General features: G+C 34.4%; 1 protein-coding gene across 5 annotated transcripts; it reads right to left on the reverse strand.

Moving 5' to 3' along the window:
- Positions 1 to 10,291: 10,291 nt before the first annotated feature.
- Positions 10,292 to 18,483, reverse strand: LOC133517324 (uncharacterized). 5 transcript variants are annotated; one of them, XR_009799359.1, is made up of 7 exons: positions 18,054 to 18,479; positions 14,149 to 15,737; positions 13,604 to 13,815; positions 13,338 to 13,532; positions 12,775 to 13,239; positions 11,383 to 11,581; positions 10,292 to 10,492 (listed from the first exon to the last, which is right to left on the reverse strand). XR_009799359.1 is itself a non-coding variant. In XM_061850588.1 (7 exons), exons 1-6 carry the CDS (start codon positions 18,244 to 18,246, stop codon positions 11,684 to 11,686), a joined length of 2,715 nt encoding a protein of 904 aa, XP_061706572.1. In that variant the 5' UTR covers positions 18,247 to 18,483; the 3' UTR covers positions 10,292 to 10,492; positions 11,647 to 11,683. The 5 variants fall into 5 exon arrangements, 4 of the variants coding, with proteins under 4 accessions (XP_061706572.1, XP_061706571.1, XP_061706570.1 ...); XM_061850588.1 differs by lacking the exon at positions 11,383 to 11,581 and adding an exon at positions 11,647 to 11,744 and having other exon boundaries at positions 18,054 to 18,483; XM_061850587.1 differs by adding an exon at positions 11,647 to 11,744 and having other exon boundaries at positions 10,292 to 11,581; positions 18,054 to 18,483.
- Positions 18,484 to 19,680: the final 1,197 nt, after the last annotated feature.

Below are 19,680 nucleotides of genomic sequence, written 5' to 3' on the forward strand. Positions count from 1 at the left end.
CTCGCGTGCCATTCGTACGAGCGTTGTCACCGGTTCGAGCGCACCCGCCGATGTAAGCTCGTATACGAGCTTCCGAAGTTTTAAAGCGCGCTATACGGTCGTTTGCTGAAACGACGCTAAAAACACGCTAGTCTGAAACCGCTCTAATACCACCGCCGTTTTAGGTACCTACTAGGTACATCAAATATTATTTGCAATATTTAATTTCCTCATATTGTTAGAAAATGACTATCCTCAGGGACCTCAGGGGAAACAGATTTTATGACTCGGTTAATTTGCCTCGGCAAGCCATGCCCTAGTAAGTAATAACTGACGAGGTTTTTGTTTACAGGCTTCTCTTTTACAAACGTTGCAACAAATAGCAAGCATTTTTTAATAATTTCCGGATTGAAGCAACGAATTCAAATAATTCAATAGATCGATCTAATGCCGAAGTGTAGCGCACGTAAAACGTGAGACGTGTACACAAATCGCATCAGATTATCGGTGGCGTACGTAATACGTGAGACGTGTACACAAATCGCATGTGATTATCGGTGGCGTTTGTAGAGGTCAAAAAGCAGTATTGACTATCGATGTGTACGGTCATAGACATTAATTGTTGAATTTGTTGACCCATCTACGGTTCAATTTAATTTGGCTGTCAATACTAACGCCATGAGCATGACAACTCCAATGTAAACCCTAAATGGCTCTACAATTTTAAAGTCCGTGGTACCTACTAATACGTGTTATATTATTACGCACACCAAATAATCTACATATTAAGGCACACACACAAACCTATCCGAAATAATTTAAGCAGTTATGCAAAATAGATTAATAAGTTAAACGTTAAACTATACAAACTCGCAATATACCTGCATGTTAGTACAGGTAGCATCAGAAGTAGCTAAAGCAGGCAAAGTTTTTAGGGCCCAGTAAGTTTGTGTGCTTATTGTCTCATCTGACTGAGCGAGATGGAAGTGCGTGCCCGAGAGCGCGGATATGTTTTTCAATTTTATTTTTTATGTATTTAAATAAATAAAAAAGTAATCAATACATTCCCTCATACATAATATTGCCGATTTTTAGAAGTAATTATCATATTTTTAAATTGCATTTTAGCGGAAAAAACACAAACATAGATGACACCTTTTAACTTACTAGAAATAAAATTTCTAAAACATATTATCCACGATCCATCCACTCTAATTACGCCACTTCTTGGAGTAAAAGAGAAAAATGCCCGCAATTTGCGAACTTCGGTGTTCGCAAATTGCGGGCGTTAGGCCCACAGATGATTGAGCTCAGCTAGTCTTCTCTGTTGCTGATTTTACACGTAAGTATATTTAAGTAAACATACACCAATAATGTTACCACTACAATACATACCTAAGCTACTAATAATTGATTATTCATACAGGAAGATCTTCTAAATATGGTTACTCAACTCTCAGAGAATATTAACCTGGACGTAGCTCAGTCAAATGTAACGGATGTATATAGAATTCGAGGCAAGAAACAAGAAGACAACACATCCATTATAATCGAATTGTCGTCTACCATGTTAAAAGATAGCTTTCTTAAAAAATGTAAGGAATACAATGTCAGAAACCGGAACAACAAGCTCTGTGCTAAGCATCTCGGCCATAGAAAAAATGAAAACATTCCTGTATATGTTTCGGAGCACTTGACGGCGAAAGCAGCCCGCCTGCGGTTCCTGGCAAGTGACCTAACCAAATCCAAAGGCTACTCTTTCTGCTGGACAAACCTTGGCAGAGTCTTTGTAAGAAAAAGTGAATCGTCTCCTGTTATCCTAGTGAGTAGTGAAGCTCAAATAAATAGATTGATGCAGGAAGCGTGACTACTGCTGTTATTACAACTTAATACAAGTATGTTACGAAACATTAAAATTTTACATCCCTATTTTTATGTTAATTATAAAATAATGTCAGTAACAATAGTACTTATTATCGAAAGAAGTATACGGCTAGCTTCCACTATTATGTTACATGTTTATCGTTATTTTTGTCAAAGTATACGTACAACCACTACACATATAACAAGTTCTACCTGTAAGTCAACTGTAAGCATTCATGAAATACCATTCCTATATATTTTATACCTCACTTATTTTACACAAGCATACACCAATATACACGACCATGGATAATACACTCATAACATTAAATCAGCTAGACAATTTAGGTATTGCCCGGTCAACCGAATGTCAAATTGAAGACTTACCTAAACATACTAATGTGACTAGATCGGATTTTACTATAATATCCCAAAACATCCGTAGCATATATAGCAACATAGATGACTTGAACTTGGCATTGTCACAGTTTAGTTTTAATATAGACGTTTTAGTACTCAGTGAATGTCGCCTGAACTCGAACAAACTTATACCTCAAATTGATAACTACACATCTTTTTTCACAACTAATCATATTAATCAAAATGACGGAGTAGTTATCTATGTCAAAAGTTCTCACAAAGCCAAGGTGAAAGAAATACAATTATTGCAAGCTTCTTGTTTAGAACTTACTATCTCAAATATGAAAATACTTGGTATATATCGTTCTCCGTCTAATCAAAATGCAGACAACTTCATTTGTTCCCTCAATAGTCATATAGAAACCATAACAAGTACCAAAAATATAATTATAACTGGGGATATAAATATAAACTTAATACATAAACTTAATGAGCAATCCCATGAACGTACAAACAGGCTTAGCTATCTTAATATGTTATCGACGCATGGTTTACTTCCAGGCCATCTACTTCCTACAAGAGAGAACAATTGTCTTGACCATTTTATGTTAAAAATTGATAAATGTAAAACATGTGCCACTGTGCTAGTATTAAATACATCTATTACAGATCATTGTATGATATTCCTAAAAATAACAAAAGTTAATAATGCTAATTACAGTCCAAAAACGAAAACCATTATTGATTTCGATAATGCACTTTCTAAGTTGGATAAAGAAAATCTTTCAAACCTATGCACTTACACAGATCCCAATAAATTGACCGAAATATTAATTCATAAAATAAGAAATTGCCTAAATGAAAATACCATTACCACTATTATCTCTCAAAAAAATCGCACCTTAAAACCATGGATAACAATAGGAATGTTAAGATGCATAAGAAATAGAAATAAAATGCAGATGAAACTGCGCTCGGAGCCTGATAATATAATACTAAAAATAACATACAGGAGATATCGCAATTTCTGCAACAACCTTATTAAAAAATTAAAAAGTACATATGATAAAGAACAGTTAAAAAAAGCTAGTAAAAACCCGAAAAACTTATGGAAGTCGATAAATAATATCACAAACCGAAAACCTAACAAGACCGAAAATAATGAATTGTTAGACATTAAAAATACCCCTCTTGAATCTATAAATGCTGTTAATAACTACTTTGCTGACGTCGGGAAATCTTTAGCTGAAAATATCTTATTAAACAATACCCATCAACCTAATACAGTCAACCAACCGTCAAATCCCCTACTATGTTCTTTTGTGTTACTGGAAACGGATCCTAAGGAAGTTCATACCATTTTAATGAATCTCAAATCAGATAGTGCCCCTGGTTGGGATAACATTTCGGCAAAATTCCTAAAACTGGCAAGCAGCTTTATTGTACCCGTTCTCACCCACCTTTTCAATTTATGTTTTAACAAGGGTATTTTCCCAAATCTACTAAAGAAAGCGATTATAACCCCAGTATACAAAAGTGGAAGCAGAGATGAAGCAGCCAACTACAGGCCAATTTCAGTACTACCAGCTATTTCAAAAATTTTAGAGAAACTCCTCAATAAGCGACTTATTAATTACCTTGAGAAGTTCAATATACTGTCAAATTCACAATTTGGTTTTAGGAAAGCTATGTCAACCGAAGATGCGGTAACAACCCTTTCTTCTGTAATAGTAAATAAAATTGACAATAATCAAAAATGCTTAACAGTTTTTTTAGACCTTAAAAAAGCTTTTGATACAGTTTCTATTCCCTCTCTTGTTAAAACTTTAGAAAACATAGGCATAAGAGACATTCCACTGAAGTTACTTGAAAATTATCTCCAAAACCGCACACAAAGAGTTAAAATAGGAAACCACATCAGTGATGAATCCAATATAACATTTGGCGTGCCACAAGGTAGTGTTCTTGGACCAACCTTATTCCTTATTTATATAAACGGACTCTGTGACATGAAAATAAAAAATGGTCATATTGTTTCCTACGCAGATGATACCGCTATTGTTTTCTCTGGAGAAACATGGACAGATGTTAATAAATATGCCGAACAGGATCTATCCAAAGTTGCCCACTGGCTTAACTCTCGTTTACTTACACTTAATACTTCTAAAACCAATTATATCTGTTTCACAAACAATAAAAGGACTCAACCAAGTAACGATTTCAGAATCAAAATCCATTCATGCATTAATCCACAAAATTGTTCCTGTCCTTCTATTTCGAAGGTAGATAGTACTAAATATCTTGGTATTTTAGTTGACCAACGTCTGACCTGGCACCTCCACACTGAACTAATAATGTCCCGTACCAGAAAATTAATTTGGATCTTTAAAAACCTGAGACACATAGCCTCCAAAAACTTACTGAAACAGATGTATTTAACCCTAGCCCAATCTATTCTTACTTATTGCATACCAGTTTGGGGAGGTGCCACAAAAATGAAATTTCTAGAACTTGAACGAGCCCAAAGATTTCTATTAAAAGTAATTCACTTCAAGCCTTTTAGATACCCTACCACAGATCTGTATAAGCTATCCGACGTTTTATCTGTTAGAAAACTATATATTCTATTTACCACCCTAAGACTGCACAAATCTATGCACTTTAATTCCATTGTACAAAATAGAAGAAGAAAAGATAATATTATACCAACTACGTCTATTAACACTACCTTTGCGAGTAGACAATTCTCCACCAGGTCTGCAAAATTGTATAACTTCATCAATAGACAAATAAATATTTACCACTTACCTTATAATAAATGCAAAAAATGTATAATGGACTGGATAAAAAAGATGACTTACCAAAATATCGAAAACGTACTACTAAACATTGCTGAATTTGAATAAACTTACATACATTATATACACTCAATAATACGAAAAAGAAAGGACATATATCAAACACAGGTACACCAAACTCATGGTTTAATATTATTTCAAGATATAATATTTTTGTAATAATTTATTGTTTCATTGGATTTTATTACTTACAATTAAGATTTTTGTTGATCTAAGAAAAGAGCAGTACCTCTTAACACAGGTAAAGATTTACTTAAAAAGAGGTACTATACACTATATGATAACTGTAAATTACTCTTGATTGAATAAATAATTTTTAATTTTTTTTAATTTTAATTTAACTGTAGAGAAAGTTAGTCAGCAAGCTATCGCGAACATCTAAAATCGTCTTACATATCCCCATCTATATCGCCCTTGGACTGTTTTAGGGATACCATTTAATACCATACATCCAATATCGGACGATTCTCCATAGGTAGGTACCGGTATTAAAATCCGATATTGGCGATCAATATCGGAATTCTGCAATTAATACCGGTATTACGGATGATCATTTAGAAATCTATTTAAGGTAAAATCAGTGAAATAATAATGGAAATGTTCCGTTTGCAGCTGGAGGCCGATTTAAAAATGTATATAAATCTCTCTAAAAATATCTCCACTACTAGGCATTTCTATTCTATTATTAGAATTGAAAACGAGTGGTCTACACCACTAGATTCCCAATGTTTACCGCTCGTATTTCATAGAGTCAAACCAAGATAAGTTTAACAGTTTTGAATGATTCACGGTTAGTTTCACTAGACTTAATTGCCTATTGCCTGTAGAATCAAAGAATACATCGCTGCGGTCAAGAACAATGACGTTCGCAAGTCGGCTATTGCTCAGCATCTCCTTGAGACCCTTGAGTCGGGTACAAATCACTGGATCGAGTTGCATAATCCAAAGGTCATTTCGATAGAACGCCACTATATACCAAGATTGGTATTGGTAAGAGAAGCCATTGAAATTCATAAATAGAGAAATCTGAATCGTGAAGATGGGTTTAAATTGTCAAATGTGTGGAATCCTGTGATTTGTTTGTGTAAAAAACCATTGATATCAGAATCAAACACGCGTAGTAACACTGTGAGTGTAGTGTGCTTGAATAGACCATCAAGTGTGGACGCGACCAGTGGTAACGTTGAAAGCGAACGCAGCCGACGCGCACGAATGAGGGTAGACCGAGCGCGGTCTACACAACTTTAACACCCACCTGCTATCTCCAGTTACCCGTGAACAAGATGCATGTAACTGCGTCGAAATGTCGGGGCTCAAAAACAATATAAAAGGTAATCACGGTTTATATACCGGTCGATTTAAGCCAACATAAGTTTTCAGCGACTTTGATAGTTCACGTGTTATTTTAAACGTCAAACTTCTATGAAATTGTGACGTTTACTTGACAATTGCACCGTCTGGGCTATCAAAATCGCTGCCAACTTATCTTGGTCTCACTTCAGCATTTCGCCGTTTTCACCAGATTTTCGAGTAACTTAATCCAGCGCTTGAAATCCGAAAATCGGCTCCCTGATGTCTTCTTTTTCATCATTTTTACAGTTTTCGTCGTAATGTCATCTTTATTTTATAAAATGCCAATAAAAAATCCGAAGCCGAAATTCCGATATTGATCTTTTTAAATTCCAGTATTAAAATATCGTAAAAATCGGTCCGATGTTCCGGTATTCCAGAATACCGGTATGCATGCCCTAATCCAATGTATGAATTTAGATGTTCGCAGTTGGCGCCTGGTTGGATTCATAACTGTACCAAACTTTGTCGTTAACATTTATCTAACAATTCAAGGTCGAATTTGAAAAATGCCTGGAACAACCCTATTTCTGTTTTTTTTTTATTCAAGAAGTAGGTAGGTAAGTAGGTACTATATTTTTTAGTTTTGACACTTATTAGATTAATTCATTCAACGCAAATGTCGCCTAAATTAGCTAAATATTGTAGCCACAATTAATTTACTGCCATCTTTCGATACATGATTAAAACTTTTAGAACGACATTTGACTTCGATCCTTATCTTTCACAAATATGTGTTAAATATCAAAAAGTGGCGCCATCTTACCGGGCATCCGCTAAAGGTTGTGGCGCCATCGCTCGAAACGTTGCCACCATACCTTTATTGGCCTTTGATCTACATATTAGATGGCGCCACTTTTGGATACATAACAAATATTGTAACACATATCTGTGAAAGAATAAGGGTCAAAGTCAAATTTCGTTCTAAAAGTTTTAATCATGTGTCGAAAGATGGCAGTAAATTTACTGTGGCTAGTTTTCTTTGACAATACACCTCTAATTCAAATTCTCTTTGCTACCTACTGACTTTGTTATGAAATCCATATGAGGATTATACTAAAGATACCATGTATATTATGGCTCCTCTACACGATGTGCCATCATACGGGACCACTAAGATGGGCCAGCGTGTAGAGGGTAGTAGTGTCGGATGGCTTATGGCGCGGCGGGATGGTGACGGTGTCGAAGGCCAACGATGGTGCGTACGCATCTATACGTGGCCCATCTCATAGTGCGTGCTCTCAACCATCGCATAGCTATCTCGCTGGTCCAGCGCGGGGCCATCGTGTAGAGGAGCCATTAGCATTACATGACATTTTTAGGGTTCCGTACCAATAAGGTAAAAAGGGACCCTTATGGTGCGACTCTGTCCGTCTGGCACATTGCTAAATATCTCGGTACGTCTTGGGAACTACTTACGCTATCGATTTGAAATTTGGATTAGTTTTAGACAAGGCTAAAAATTTTTGATTTTATTTGGATATGTATGGCAAAAAGAAAATGGTTAAACATCAAGCTAAGTTTTAACTAAAATATCTACATTTTACAATAGGTACCTAATACTGTTTAAATTTCTTCCTAGAGTCAGACCAAGATAAGTTTGCAGCGATTTTGATAGCCCAGCCTGTGCAAGTGCTAAGTAAACGTCGTGATTTCATAGAAGTTTTGACGTTTAAAGTAACACTTGCATTGTCGGAGCTGCCAGCTTATCTTGGTCTGACTCTACCACCTACATGGTCAGTATCCAACGATTAACATAGCCATAATTTTAAATTATAAGTTACGTGTGAAATACTGCCAAAAACTGATTAAAATATGGGGAGGATCGAATTTTTGAGCTTTGAAACGCCAATAGGTACTTATGAATTTTACTAAAAGAGTTAAGATTATTTTTATTATAAATGATTGTATTTAATCCATAGTTAGTGAATATGTAACTATTTGTCAAACTTCAACTGTCGAATTTTGCCCTCATCCATTTTTGGGATTCTGACTACCATGTTGCTGTGGTACTAATGTTAATAGGAACTCAAGTTTATCGAGTCTAAATTTTAAAACGAGTCTTTTACGAGACTGCACTTAAAAAAACTTCTGAAGCTTTTAGGCGAGTCCCTTATTAAGTCTCTTCAAGCGCAACTAAAAAGGACTCGAGACTCCGAATAAGGAGTCTTTGTTCGGAGGCTCGACTCCTCGTCAATAATTCTGTAGACTTTATCTAAATATTAGTAACAGTAAAGAAAATAAGCGTTATTGTATGTGATGTACCTATTACCTAACCCATGAATCCATTGTTTTTTTTTGTAAAAAAAAATAGTTCTCTAAAAAGGACTCGAGTCTCTACAAAAGACTAGGATATAGAACAGGTTGAACAGGAGTTTCGACATGAATTAGTAAATTACTTATACGAGTATGAAAAACAACACTCGAATCTTAAAGTAGAGGACTCGAGTGTTAACAAACACTAAGTTGAACGACAAATTGGTGGTCAGATTGCCACGTCTATGAACCTTTTACTGTTAGTATGGATAATATTGTACTATTGTATCAGTATTCTCTCGTCACAACATAGGGTGGCGTCTTCTGTGCAGTCGTTCATAAATATTCTATTCTTATGTAATTATATTGAAATTATTCCTAAAAATATACGTATATAAATTTGTAACTATATGTCTCTTTGTGTGGAGAATATTTTACTTTGTATTTTCTTTACAATGTCTGAATAAAATGTCTATTTGTAAGATCCAGTTTTGTTTCATTCATTGTCATTGGTTACCAGAAAAAAATCATTGATTTAAATTTACAGCTGTAGTTTTTAGTTTTTTTAGCATTAGAAGGTACAAGATATCTTGAAGTGTCGTTTTAACAACAATTACTAAGTCACGGCGAATATGTTATAATTATAAATCATTTACATTCTCTAATTAAAATAAAAACGTTTTTTAATAATTTTCAATACAAAGACACGTCAAGATTGATTACTTACATTTTTTCTCTCTTCTTCCTCGCGTTGTCCCGGCATTTTGCCACGGCTCATGGGAGCCTGGGGTCCGCTTGACAACTAATCCCAAGATGTGGCGTAGGCACTAGTTTTTACGAAAGCGACTGCCATCTGACCTTCCAACCCAGAGGATAAACTAGGCCTTGTTGGGATTAGTCCGGTTTCCTCACGATGTGTAAATATCAAATGATATTTCGTACATAAATTCCGAAAAACTCATTGGTACGAGCCGGGGTTTGAACCCGCGACCTCCGGATTGCAAGTCGCACGCTCTTACCGCTAGGCCACCAGCGCTTCTGATTACTTAATTTTTTTCTAATGCGGAAAAAAACTAGGTACCTATATCTTGTACAGTCAAGTGTAAAAATATGGGTGTACACATCTTACTCAAAAATATGTCCCATAGCATCTTATTCCAGTGTAATAAGAGCGTAGTACCATATTTATGAGACGATATATTCGATACATACTTTTGCACTTGACTGTACGGGTCTTCAAAAATTTTGAACGCCAAGAACTCAAATGACAAATACGCCGTTAGATTTCCTTGTTCATTGCTTCAAAAACACAAAGGGCCTATTTTTTTTATAATAGTTATAGAGCCGGTCAAACAACTTTGTCAGTAGAAAAAGGCGCGAAATTCTAATTGTCTATGGCACGATTACACTTCGAGCCCACATTTTTTAAATTTGTTTTTTTTTTTCTACTGACGGAAATTGCTTGAGACTATATGACACATACAAATCGTGTTATTAATGGAATCAATCTTATCCATCTGTTTAATTGGGGACTGAAAAATCGACTTTAGTGTGTTAGGTCAATATTTAACTTATACAAATGTCATACAAAGTGTTAAATGGTATTTATTAATAAAACAAAGATATTACAAAATAATAATTTATTATACTTTTCACATTGTACAATATCGTAATTTCAAAATATTTATAATAAAACTTAACTAAAACATACATTTTACCACAAACGTTGCCGGATGCGAGCAGAGTCCGAGAGACCACTACGTTTCACTATGACTAGTAAATACCGCAACTTACCAATGTGGGAAGACATCTGACAGCAACACCAACTAGAATCGTATAAAAAGTTATTTAATCAACTGATATGAGTCTTGAACAAACAAATGACAAGCGCAGAATTGAATGTAAACATGAAAATGAAACACTGCCAAGGTAACACCATTATGTGAACAGCGCTTATCGATTTCAATTATTTGATAAGTATGGTTAACAGTCCGGTGACGTCAATTACATGCATATTAACCAAATAACACAGTCTTTAGCTTGTTATGTGGCGGCAAAGCCAGTTATAATATAAATTCAACAGTTAAAACTAAATATGAGATTGACCCCTGCGTCTATTTGGAAATATATGCGTAGACAATAAACTTTTAAATTGTAACTTATATATTTTCTAGCATCGTAATAGTTGGGAATAATTAAATAAAGTTTTATTTTAATATTATATCGGCAAGGAACTAATTTAATTAATTTTACAATAAAATTTTGCATAATGCCTATTCTGCCATATATATAACATATATAACATTATTCTGTAAAAAAAAACTGTTGTTGTAAATATTGAATTGTACCGTTGTATGTGAAAAGTACATAACTAGATCATACGAAATTAGTGACGGTAAATTAAAACACGACTGAGGGGAGTGTTTTAAATCGACACGAATTGCGAATTACTTAATTGCACATGTATCGTACGTTTGACCCTTACATACATACACATGAACATATGGCCCTTCAAATACACTAGGGTGGTAGCACCATGTGCTGCAAATTATATTTCGTAACTTTTGCATAAAACGCCTTTTCCAACTATTACGATTGCATAAAATAAACGGACTGCAAATAGTCCCACATTATATATTTTTATAACCCGTGTATGTTAGCAATTTGAAACATAATAAATCCATGATACATAATACATATATGTCATATACTTTACACATTGTCTGTAGAGTCCAGTACAGCAGCAATATCAACAAATGTTTGTGTAAATGTATGTAAAGTATGGCAGTGTGTGGCAGCATGAGTATTGTGGAAAGTGTCATTGTTCCTGTATTTTTGGGTGTAGATATTTGCAATCAGGGTCTTTGCAATTGCCCCCGATCTCGAAACGGCAGAGCACGGCGTTCGGGTCCCAGCTGAAAATTTTTTACGTTAATAAAGACATCAGAAAGGGATGTGGACAGGTGAACTGCATACTTACATCGCACGCGTCCAGCGATGTGTACGCATCCATCCACTCATTTATATCGGAAGCGGTAATTGAAACATGCACATTTTCTTGTTCTATTATGTATACACCTAATGGGGACCAAAAACAATGTTATTAAGCGTTCAGAGTAGATATTCCTAATTGTTTCACGCAACAGTAACAAAAAATATACCTATAAAAAACTTTTTTTTTTTTTCAAATACGAAACCAAGAATTTAGTTACTAAGCTTTCAGCGTCAGTTTGACAGTCTGTCAGAGAATATGTTTATTCGAATAGTCACGTAACATAGCAACGAAATTGCAAAACCATCTGGATTGTGTACATAATGTGTTTTGGATAGGTACAGTCAAGTGCAAAAATATATATCGAAAGAATCGTCTCATAAATATGGTACTACGCTCTTATTACACTGGAATAAGATGCTATGGGACATATTATGTACGCGAAAGAAATAAATGACATAATGTTAAATGAATTAAATTAAATAGAACAAATAGGAATCACTTATTACATTAATTCATTGATTGCTACAGATAAAACTAGAAGTTTTGGTCACAATGAATATCGTACAAGCGCAACATCAATTTGCAGATATACGATACTAAACATACTGAAGTTGAAGATGAAAATATTAGATTTAATGCAATATAATATATATCTGTTTAATATAAAATCTTATAATGACCATAAAATGCCCAGACTATAGTTCGTTTTTTTTTGCATTAGAAAAAAGGTAAACAATCTTGACGTGACGTGTTGATCTTATATTGAATATTATTAAATACCGATTATTATTTTTTTATTTAACTTATAAAAGCAAAAGAATGCAGATAATCATATATGATTTATAATTGTTACATATTCGCTGTAACTTATTTTTCAAGTGATTTTTAATAAAAAAAAGACCGTCAAGGTCGCGTACCTTCTTTTTAATGCTAAAAAAACGAACTATAAACTAACAAAATAATTTGTCCTAATCTTCAACAGTAGCACCAATATAATATCTTTATAATAAAATATGGAAATTACCTTATTTTTCTTGAAAAAAAAAATAATAATATCAAAATTTTTTACACGTAAATTTTACAATAGGACGTGCATCAATCGAAACGACTTACTTTGCAGAGCCTAATGCTTGGAGCGGTGACTTGTAATCATCATCTTTCAGTTTATTCTTACTTCCCCAGTTACTATCAGTCAGTTCTTTTCCATCTTTCCTGCCTCTGTCAACGAGTTCTACATTGGCATCAATACTTCCATCATTTATTCTAGATTCTACATTGTTTTCTATAAATGTACTCTTAACTGGGTCTTTGGGCAATTTTACTGTCTTTTTATTATTAGTAACATCTATCTGAACTGATAATCTAGGGTTTGTTTCTTCCATTATATCATTGACCACGCTCACTTTAACTGACTGTAGGTCACTAAGTGTTGATGGATTGTATAATTGTACGGTTTTGAGTTCCTCAACTGGGGCATTTTCTTTCTGTGGTCTCTTCGTGGTTGTTGCAAGTTTTTGTGGGCCGCGAACTTTTGGTGCTAGATTACCGTTGGGTATGGAATGTTTGGAAGTAGCTGAGCTGTGAAACATAGTTAAAAAAAGTTAAACATACACCAAACAAATCTTGTTTACTAAGAGGCAACAATAAAACAGGGTTTTATTCAAAAGTACAAATACCTGTTTATTAGTAGTTGATGTTGAGTTCTTATTTTAGACAACTTAATCTGGGCAACTTTCTGTTGCCTTTTATTTAAAGTTATAGCAGTTGCTATATTACGAAGTTCAGTTGATACAATTTTATACTTGTGTGATAATTTGGTTGCTTCGTCTTTTAGTTTAAGTACTTTAGCCGATTCTTCTGCTATAGTTTTTCTGTAAATATAAATGTAAAATAAAAAACTATGACGTAAAAAATTCTAAATAATTAAAAATGACAAATATACCTTGACAAAGCTATTTGCTCTTCTAATTCGGTATTTGTAAGCTGTTCTCTAGTGCCAAAATTATGAGGTTTTAAAGTTTCCATTGGCTTCATTGTTGCTTTATTTACATTTATCGACGTTTGTCTCACGTTTTTAATTTTTTCCAACTCTGCCATTCTTTTTACTAAATTCTTGTACTCGATTTGTTCCGATTTAGGCAAATGGTTTACAATCTGAAATTTTAAAATTGTTATGTACATTCGTTTTTATATAGATTATAAAATTTATGATACTTAATATTATTAAAGATAAAACTATAGAGCTAAAATATAGAAAACCCCTAAGCGAATCCGAATAGAAAATGAGAAAGCATATAGCTTGCTAGCGTTAGGTTAATGGCTAAGGCAAAAGTTGGAACTGGAACAATTGCTGTCGTGGCAGGGTGGCTCAGGAGTTATAGCGTGAGCCGTAAATACTGATGGAAGACGCTGGTTCAATCCCACTTTAAGGCACATAAGTTCATGGTCACTTAATCCTTCCTAATACTAAAAACTATCGACTCTCACCTTTGGGACAAATTTTTCCTTAGTTTTTGGCACGGGCGGCACTACAGGTTGTTGGACGACATCAGGAAGAACACTCTTTTCTACCTCCATACGCGTAGATTTCAAGAACATATCAAGTTTTTGCTGGAAATCGGCTTGTTCTGACAATTTCATATGCATCTTTGTTAAATTTTTTGTTGCTTCATGTTCGCCCTCCGAATCAGAATTTCCAAGACTAATTATAAATCTTTTCTCCTCTGGTACATTATTGGCCTGTTTTTCAGTCTCACTATCTTTTTTTGGTAAATCATCTGTGATACTATTTATAACATTGGGATGAACAAGATTAGGCAAGTTTTTACTTAAGGAAGTTAATAATTTGGCACGTAAAAGATCCTCGTCCTCCTCAAATTCATCCTCCTTAGAATTCATTAATTCCGTTATTCTATTCCGTTTATTACTTTCTGCCACATCTCCTTTTTCATATTCTATATTCGTAGGTTTTAAAGATTCAGTAAGAGAATCTTTACTTTTCTCATCTCCGTCAGAACCAATATCCATATCAACTGATTCTATATCAGTATTATTATCTGACAACATTTGGTTCATATATTCTATCTGATCTCTCATAAGTTCATCATCCAGATTCAAAGACTGGGACAGTCTCTTCTTTAACTTTTGTTTTTGTTTCCTTTCAAAAGCTTTTTTCAATAAGGCAGATTTTAGACAAATCAATCGGAGCTCAGCCGTATCACTATCTTCATCCCCTGACAGCAACAAAACATCTTTTTCGTCAACGACATCGCTTCGCTGTGTATTTTGTTTCTCCGATTCAATCTTTTGACTGTTGGATTTGACAGCCTTCGTTTTTAAAGCGTGTTCTCTTAGTAATTCTAAATCTTCATCTGAATCTCTGGTATTTTGAGTTTCGTTGATTATTACATTCTTCACATTAACAGTAGTTTCTTGGGCTAAATCCAAGGTGAAATGGCTATCTGGCGGTACATTTAAAATACTGCCGTTATTTTCAGTGCTTGATAGAACACTTATAGCGCTGCCATTATTTCCATTATCTTTAGTATCTATATCAGAACATAAGTCTATAGATTCATATACTTGTTCATTCACAGAATCTTTTTTTACTTCATTCGAAGCGTTTGGGCTAGTTACCTTTTCTACAGAAATCTCGTTATTAATGGACACAAGATGAGTTTCAGTTTGTGAATTCGGAAAGAATCTATCAGGCTCAGGGTTTTGTGACCCACAGAGCATTTTTTCAAGCCTTGCTTTCAAAGTTGATTTGTCTACATTACCCTTATTGACAGCTGCAGCTAACTTTCGTCTTTTATTTCTATACTCATCGTCAGATTCATCGCTTGATTCAGATAGAAATGTTGCTCTTTTCTTAGTTTTGTTAGATTTTCTTCTGTGTACCCGTTTTGCCACATTGTTGTCAGGTAATAGGTCTTTTCTTCGTTTTGGTTTGGGATATGATTTTAAATGTTTTTGTTCCCTGCTATCTTTAGAAACTATATACGGTTCTTCCAATTCTGTGGCAGATATCTCAGAGAGATCACATAAAAATGCATCATTGTCCTTATTTTTTTTACCTAAAAGTTATATTTAATAATCTCAGTGCAAAGAGAGGTAGTGCATGCAAATTAATTATAAGTATATATAATTTAATAATACTTCTATCTAAATATTTTAAAATGCGAAGGTAATTTCATGAACTAAACAATGTTAGATTACTTTTGGGTATATAAAATAAATGAACTTGGCAATTTAACATATTTAGCTGAAAGTGATTTAAAGAAAGAAACATAATTATTTTTATAATATTTATGACCATGACCATTTGTTAGTTGTCTAAAAAAGCTAGAAAAATATATGGAACATTATTTTTTTGTATAAGCTAACATACGTGTTTGAAATACAACTAAACACATAAAAGATACATTTGAATTATTTCAACACACTCTGAAACAGGTAAGTGTAAAGTAGGGAGTCCTCCCGGTACTGGTTTCTATACAAATACAGTACCGGAACTGGGAATTCCCGGTTCTCGCCTTACAAACCCAGTACCGGGAGCATTCCTGCAGAAAAACTAACTGGATCAATTTTTAATTCAGTCAGATTTCGATAAAAAAAATTGTACAGTCAGCATCAAAAGTAGCGGATGAAAAAACGTGCCAAAAGTATTTGATATTCCGGATAACTTTTCCAAATATAGATCAATTTCTAAAATTTGCGCTCAAAAATACATCTTTTACAGTCTTAGTTGTTCTATATTAAAGACATCACTTTTTGTTAAGCTGTTACAGAATGGTAGATACTTATGAAACGTTATTTGATCCGCTACTTTTGATGCTGACTGTACCATAAAGTTTCACCATATGTTCTAAAAAATCTTCCTCTGAACGAAAGTTCCATTGAGTTACGAAAATGTATAGTATTTTCATAACTCAATGGATATCGTTTTTATTTCGCTCAAAATTTCTTAAAATAAGTCATATTTTATCATCTCTAACGAAAAAAATTGAATAGATAATAAAAATATGCCCATATGTTCCTTAGGCACCTCACTCGTGACAAACACCAGTACAAACACAACACAAACAAGTTAAACAAAAGTATGTATACACTACCTTAATATATGAGCAATAAGGTTGTATATGTGTATACATATTTTAAGTTTATTGTAGGCACTTTGTCAGTATCGATATTTTTAAATGAACCAAAACCCTTTTAAAATGAGTCAGCTATTTTTGTAAACAAAAAAAAGTATAACATGATTCAAATGAAAATAATATTGAAATAGTGTGTGTGTGTGTGTGTGTGTGTGTGTGTGTGTGTGTGTGTGTGTGTGTGTGGTCAAACAGTCACTCTATGTCACACATAAAAATTGTGTTGCATTACCCTTACTGACATTAATATTTATGTGTACTGCTGCAAAAAGTATAAAAGTTTGTTCAATAAAAAATGTTAACTCATGACAACTGCAAATTATATGATAGATTGTATAATGAACTGCAAAATAGCAAAATAAGCAGTAGCATACTGAGGGCACCGAGGCTGATGACCTGCTTAAACTTTTATAGTTATTTACCATACAAGTGCAGAAAGTAGGAAATTCGCAACAAGTGGTGGTAAATTAAAAGACGGCCGAAGGAAGTGTTTTAAAAAACACAAGTTGCAAATTACCTTTTTGCATGTGTATAGTACAACATTTTACTGTACATATGGACCTTCAAAATTTTCGTTATGGGCACGGAAAAAGTGCATTCCCGCACTAGTGCGGGAAAGTAGCACCATATGTACTGTAACATAAATTTTAGATTTTCCTGTGTGCTAACAGGCTCTCATTTTGCACACTTTGCCACCCCATCTTCTTCTTCTTAAAGCTTAAGGTAAAGCTTATTGTCATCCATTTTCTTTGTGACGGCCGGCATTTGCAAACTAAGATAAGGAATCCTAAACGCATCCTAATTGGTTATCTTTATGGGGAGGCGAAGTTTAGCCTAAACAACAACACCTAATAAACTGTCCTTACTACCTATTGTTTGTCCGGTTACCCTGCTTTTACCCTTTTCATTATTAAGGTATAGAATTCTAAATGCATCGTAATTGGTTATCTCTATGGGAGGCAGAGTTTAGCTCGCTCATAAGGATTGAGGCAAAAAAATTCTGAACTGGTTCACCGTGAATGTCCCTAATTGTACATCCACACCACAGTTCACTTTTGTGGTGCAACAAATAAGTTAATACTTACAGGCAGTGCATATTGGTTAACAAACATAACTGGTATGTATTCACTTGTACTTCCACTAATGAGTTCAGTACACACAAGTGGAAAGTACTCTACAAACTTGTATAAACTGAGCATCAAAAGGAGAATTACAATTTGTCATAAACAAGTTACTTACCAGGCCCTGTGATGCTCGTACGCTTCGCATTCTTGCGTTCAAGGACATTGTTATACTTCTCAAGCATATGCAACCTCTGTCGAAGCAGAAACTCTTCCTCCGAGGATATGTCCGAAAGCTCATCTAATTCATCTACTATCTCTCCTTCTTCCCTCTCAGAGTCCGCCTGGACTGAATTCTGTACACAAGCCATTGTTGCGCGCTGGACAAAAATGTGCAAAATGTTAATTACTTTTATAACGTTACCTCAAGCAACTTTCACTTATGAAAAGTAAATTACAACTCAATATTTATAGACACATTGTAAATGTATCGTTAGTTTGCTTTTGAACAATATAAACTACGCAAAACCATTTGTACATTAAACAGTTACATGTACATAGAGATTGGAAATCGTGTAGTACAAAATGACAATGAGACATTGAATTCATTGAAATGAGATGAAATGAATGTCACTTGAAGTTAACAGCATAACGGTCATAGACAAAGCGTGAACCACAATAAAACCATGTACACACGATTAGGCAATGCAATCTAGTAAAAAAATGTAGAGTCAGACCAAGACAATTTGGCAACGAATTTAAAATAGAATAATATATTTTTTATTCGTAAACATTACATTACATAATATAATAAAAACAAAGAAAGTATAATGTGTAAAGTGTCACGAAATGGCCTAATCTCAGCATGTTGCTGGTGGCTTCCAGCGCTGATCTTCCAATGAGACCATCAAGTGAGAAAAATCACTAAAGGTAACAGACATGAAGGAAAAAGACATAAATAATATACAGACAAATTGAAAAATAGATAAAAGATAACGACTACATTAAGTAAAGATAAGTTTTTAATAGACCAGGCACTGCAAGTGTTACTTTAAACGTCAAACTTCTATGAAATCATTACTTTTACCCTTTTACTTAACACTTGCACCGTATGGGCTATCAAAATCACTGCTAACTTAGTTTGGTCTGACTCTAGAAATTAGTGGAAACTCGCTAAATTACCGGTATTTCTCATATTAAATATTTACTGATTGCATTCCCTACTCTACACACGGCACTGGAAGACCAGAGGGCCTATCGCGAAAAACAAAAATTGCGATTTCGTTATCTGTATCACTCTTGTCTATTCGAGAAATTTAGATTTTCGTTTGTCACGGTAGGGCTATAACCGCGAAAATCGAAGTTTGTGAATTGCGGGCAATTTTCTCTGTCACTCTAATTGCGTTTTAGTTAGAGTAAAAGAGAAAGAACCCCGCAATTTGCGAATTTCGGTTTTCGCGGTAGGCCCCCAGGACCTGAAAGGTGCAAGTTACTAAACGCGAGGTGATTCTTGATTTACACTAGAAAATCTTCCCAGCAATTCATAAAGGCCTATATACATCTCTGTTTAATAACCTTTTTTTTTGAAAGAGATACAGACAGTGATTAATCGTCCGCCAAACCTCGTTAATTTACATGAGCACGTGGCATCTAACCTTTACTTGGTCAGGAACGTTCTCACATAATATATATTTAGTACCCTACACGCAAAACAGAACGGTAACGAGGAGTGACACTGACTGCACAGTAACGCCTAGCGCGTGCGGTCTGTCAAGCAAAGTCTGTCAGTAGCAATGTAAAGCAAA

Source organism: Cydia pomonella, chromosome 4 (genome assembly GCF_033807575.1).
Source record: "Cydia pomonella isolate Wapato2018A chromosome 4, ilCydPomo1, whole genome shotgun sequence".
Taxonomy (NCBI): domain Eukaryota; kingdom Metazoa; phylum Arthropoda; class Insecta; order Lepidoptera; family Tortricidae; genus Cydia; species Cydia pomonella.

What these genes read in the sequence shown, in the direction of transcription:
- LOC133517324 (XM_061850585.1), bottom strand. Translation starts at nt 18,246, where the DNA reads ATGGCTTGTGTACAGAATTCAGTCCAGGCGGACTCTGAGAGGGAAGAA. An exon ending in TACGAGCATCACAGGGCCTG is followed by an intron (nt 15,738 to 18,053) that starts GTAAGTAACTTG and finishes TATAACTTTTAG; the next exon opens with GTAAAAAAAATAAGGACAAT. An exon ending in CAAGCATTAGGCTCTGCAAA is followed by an intron (nt 11,582 to 12,774) that starts GTAAGTCGTTTC and finishes AAAAATTTTCAG; the next exon opens with CTGGGACCCGAACGCCGTGC.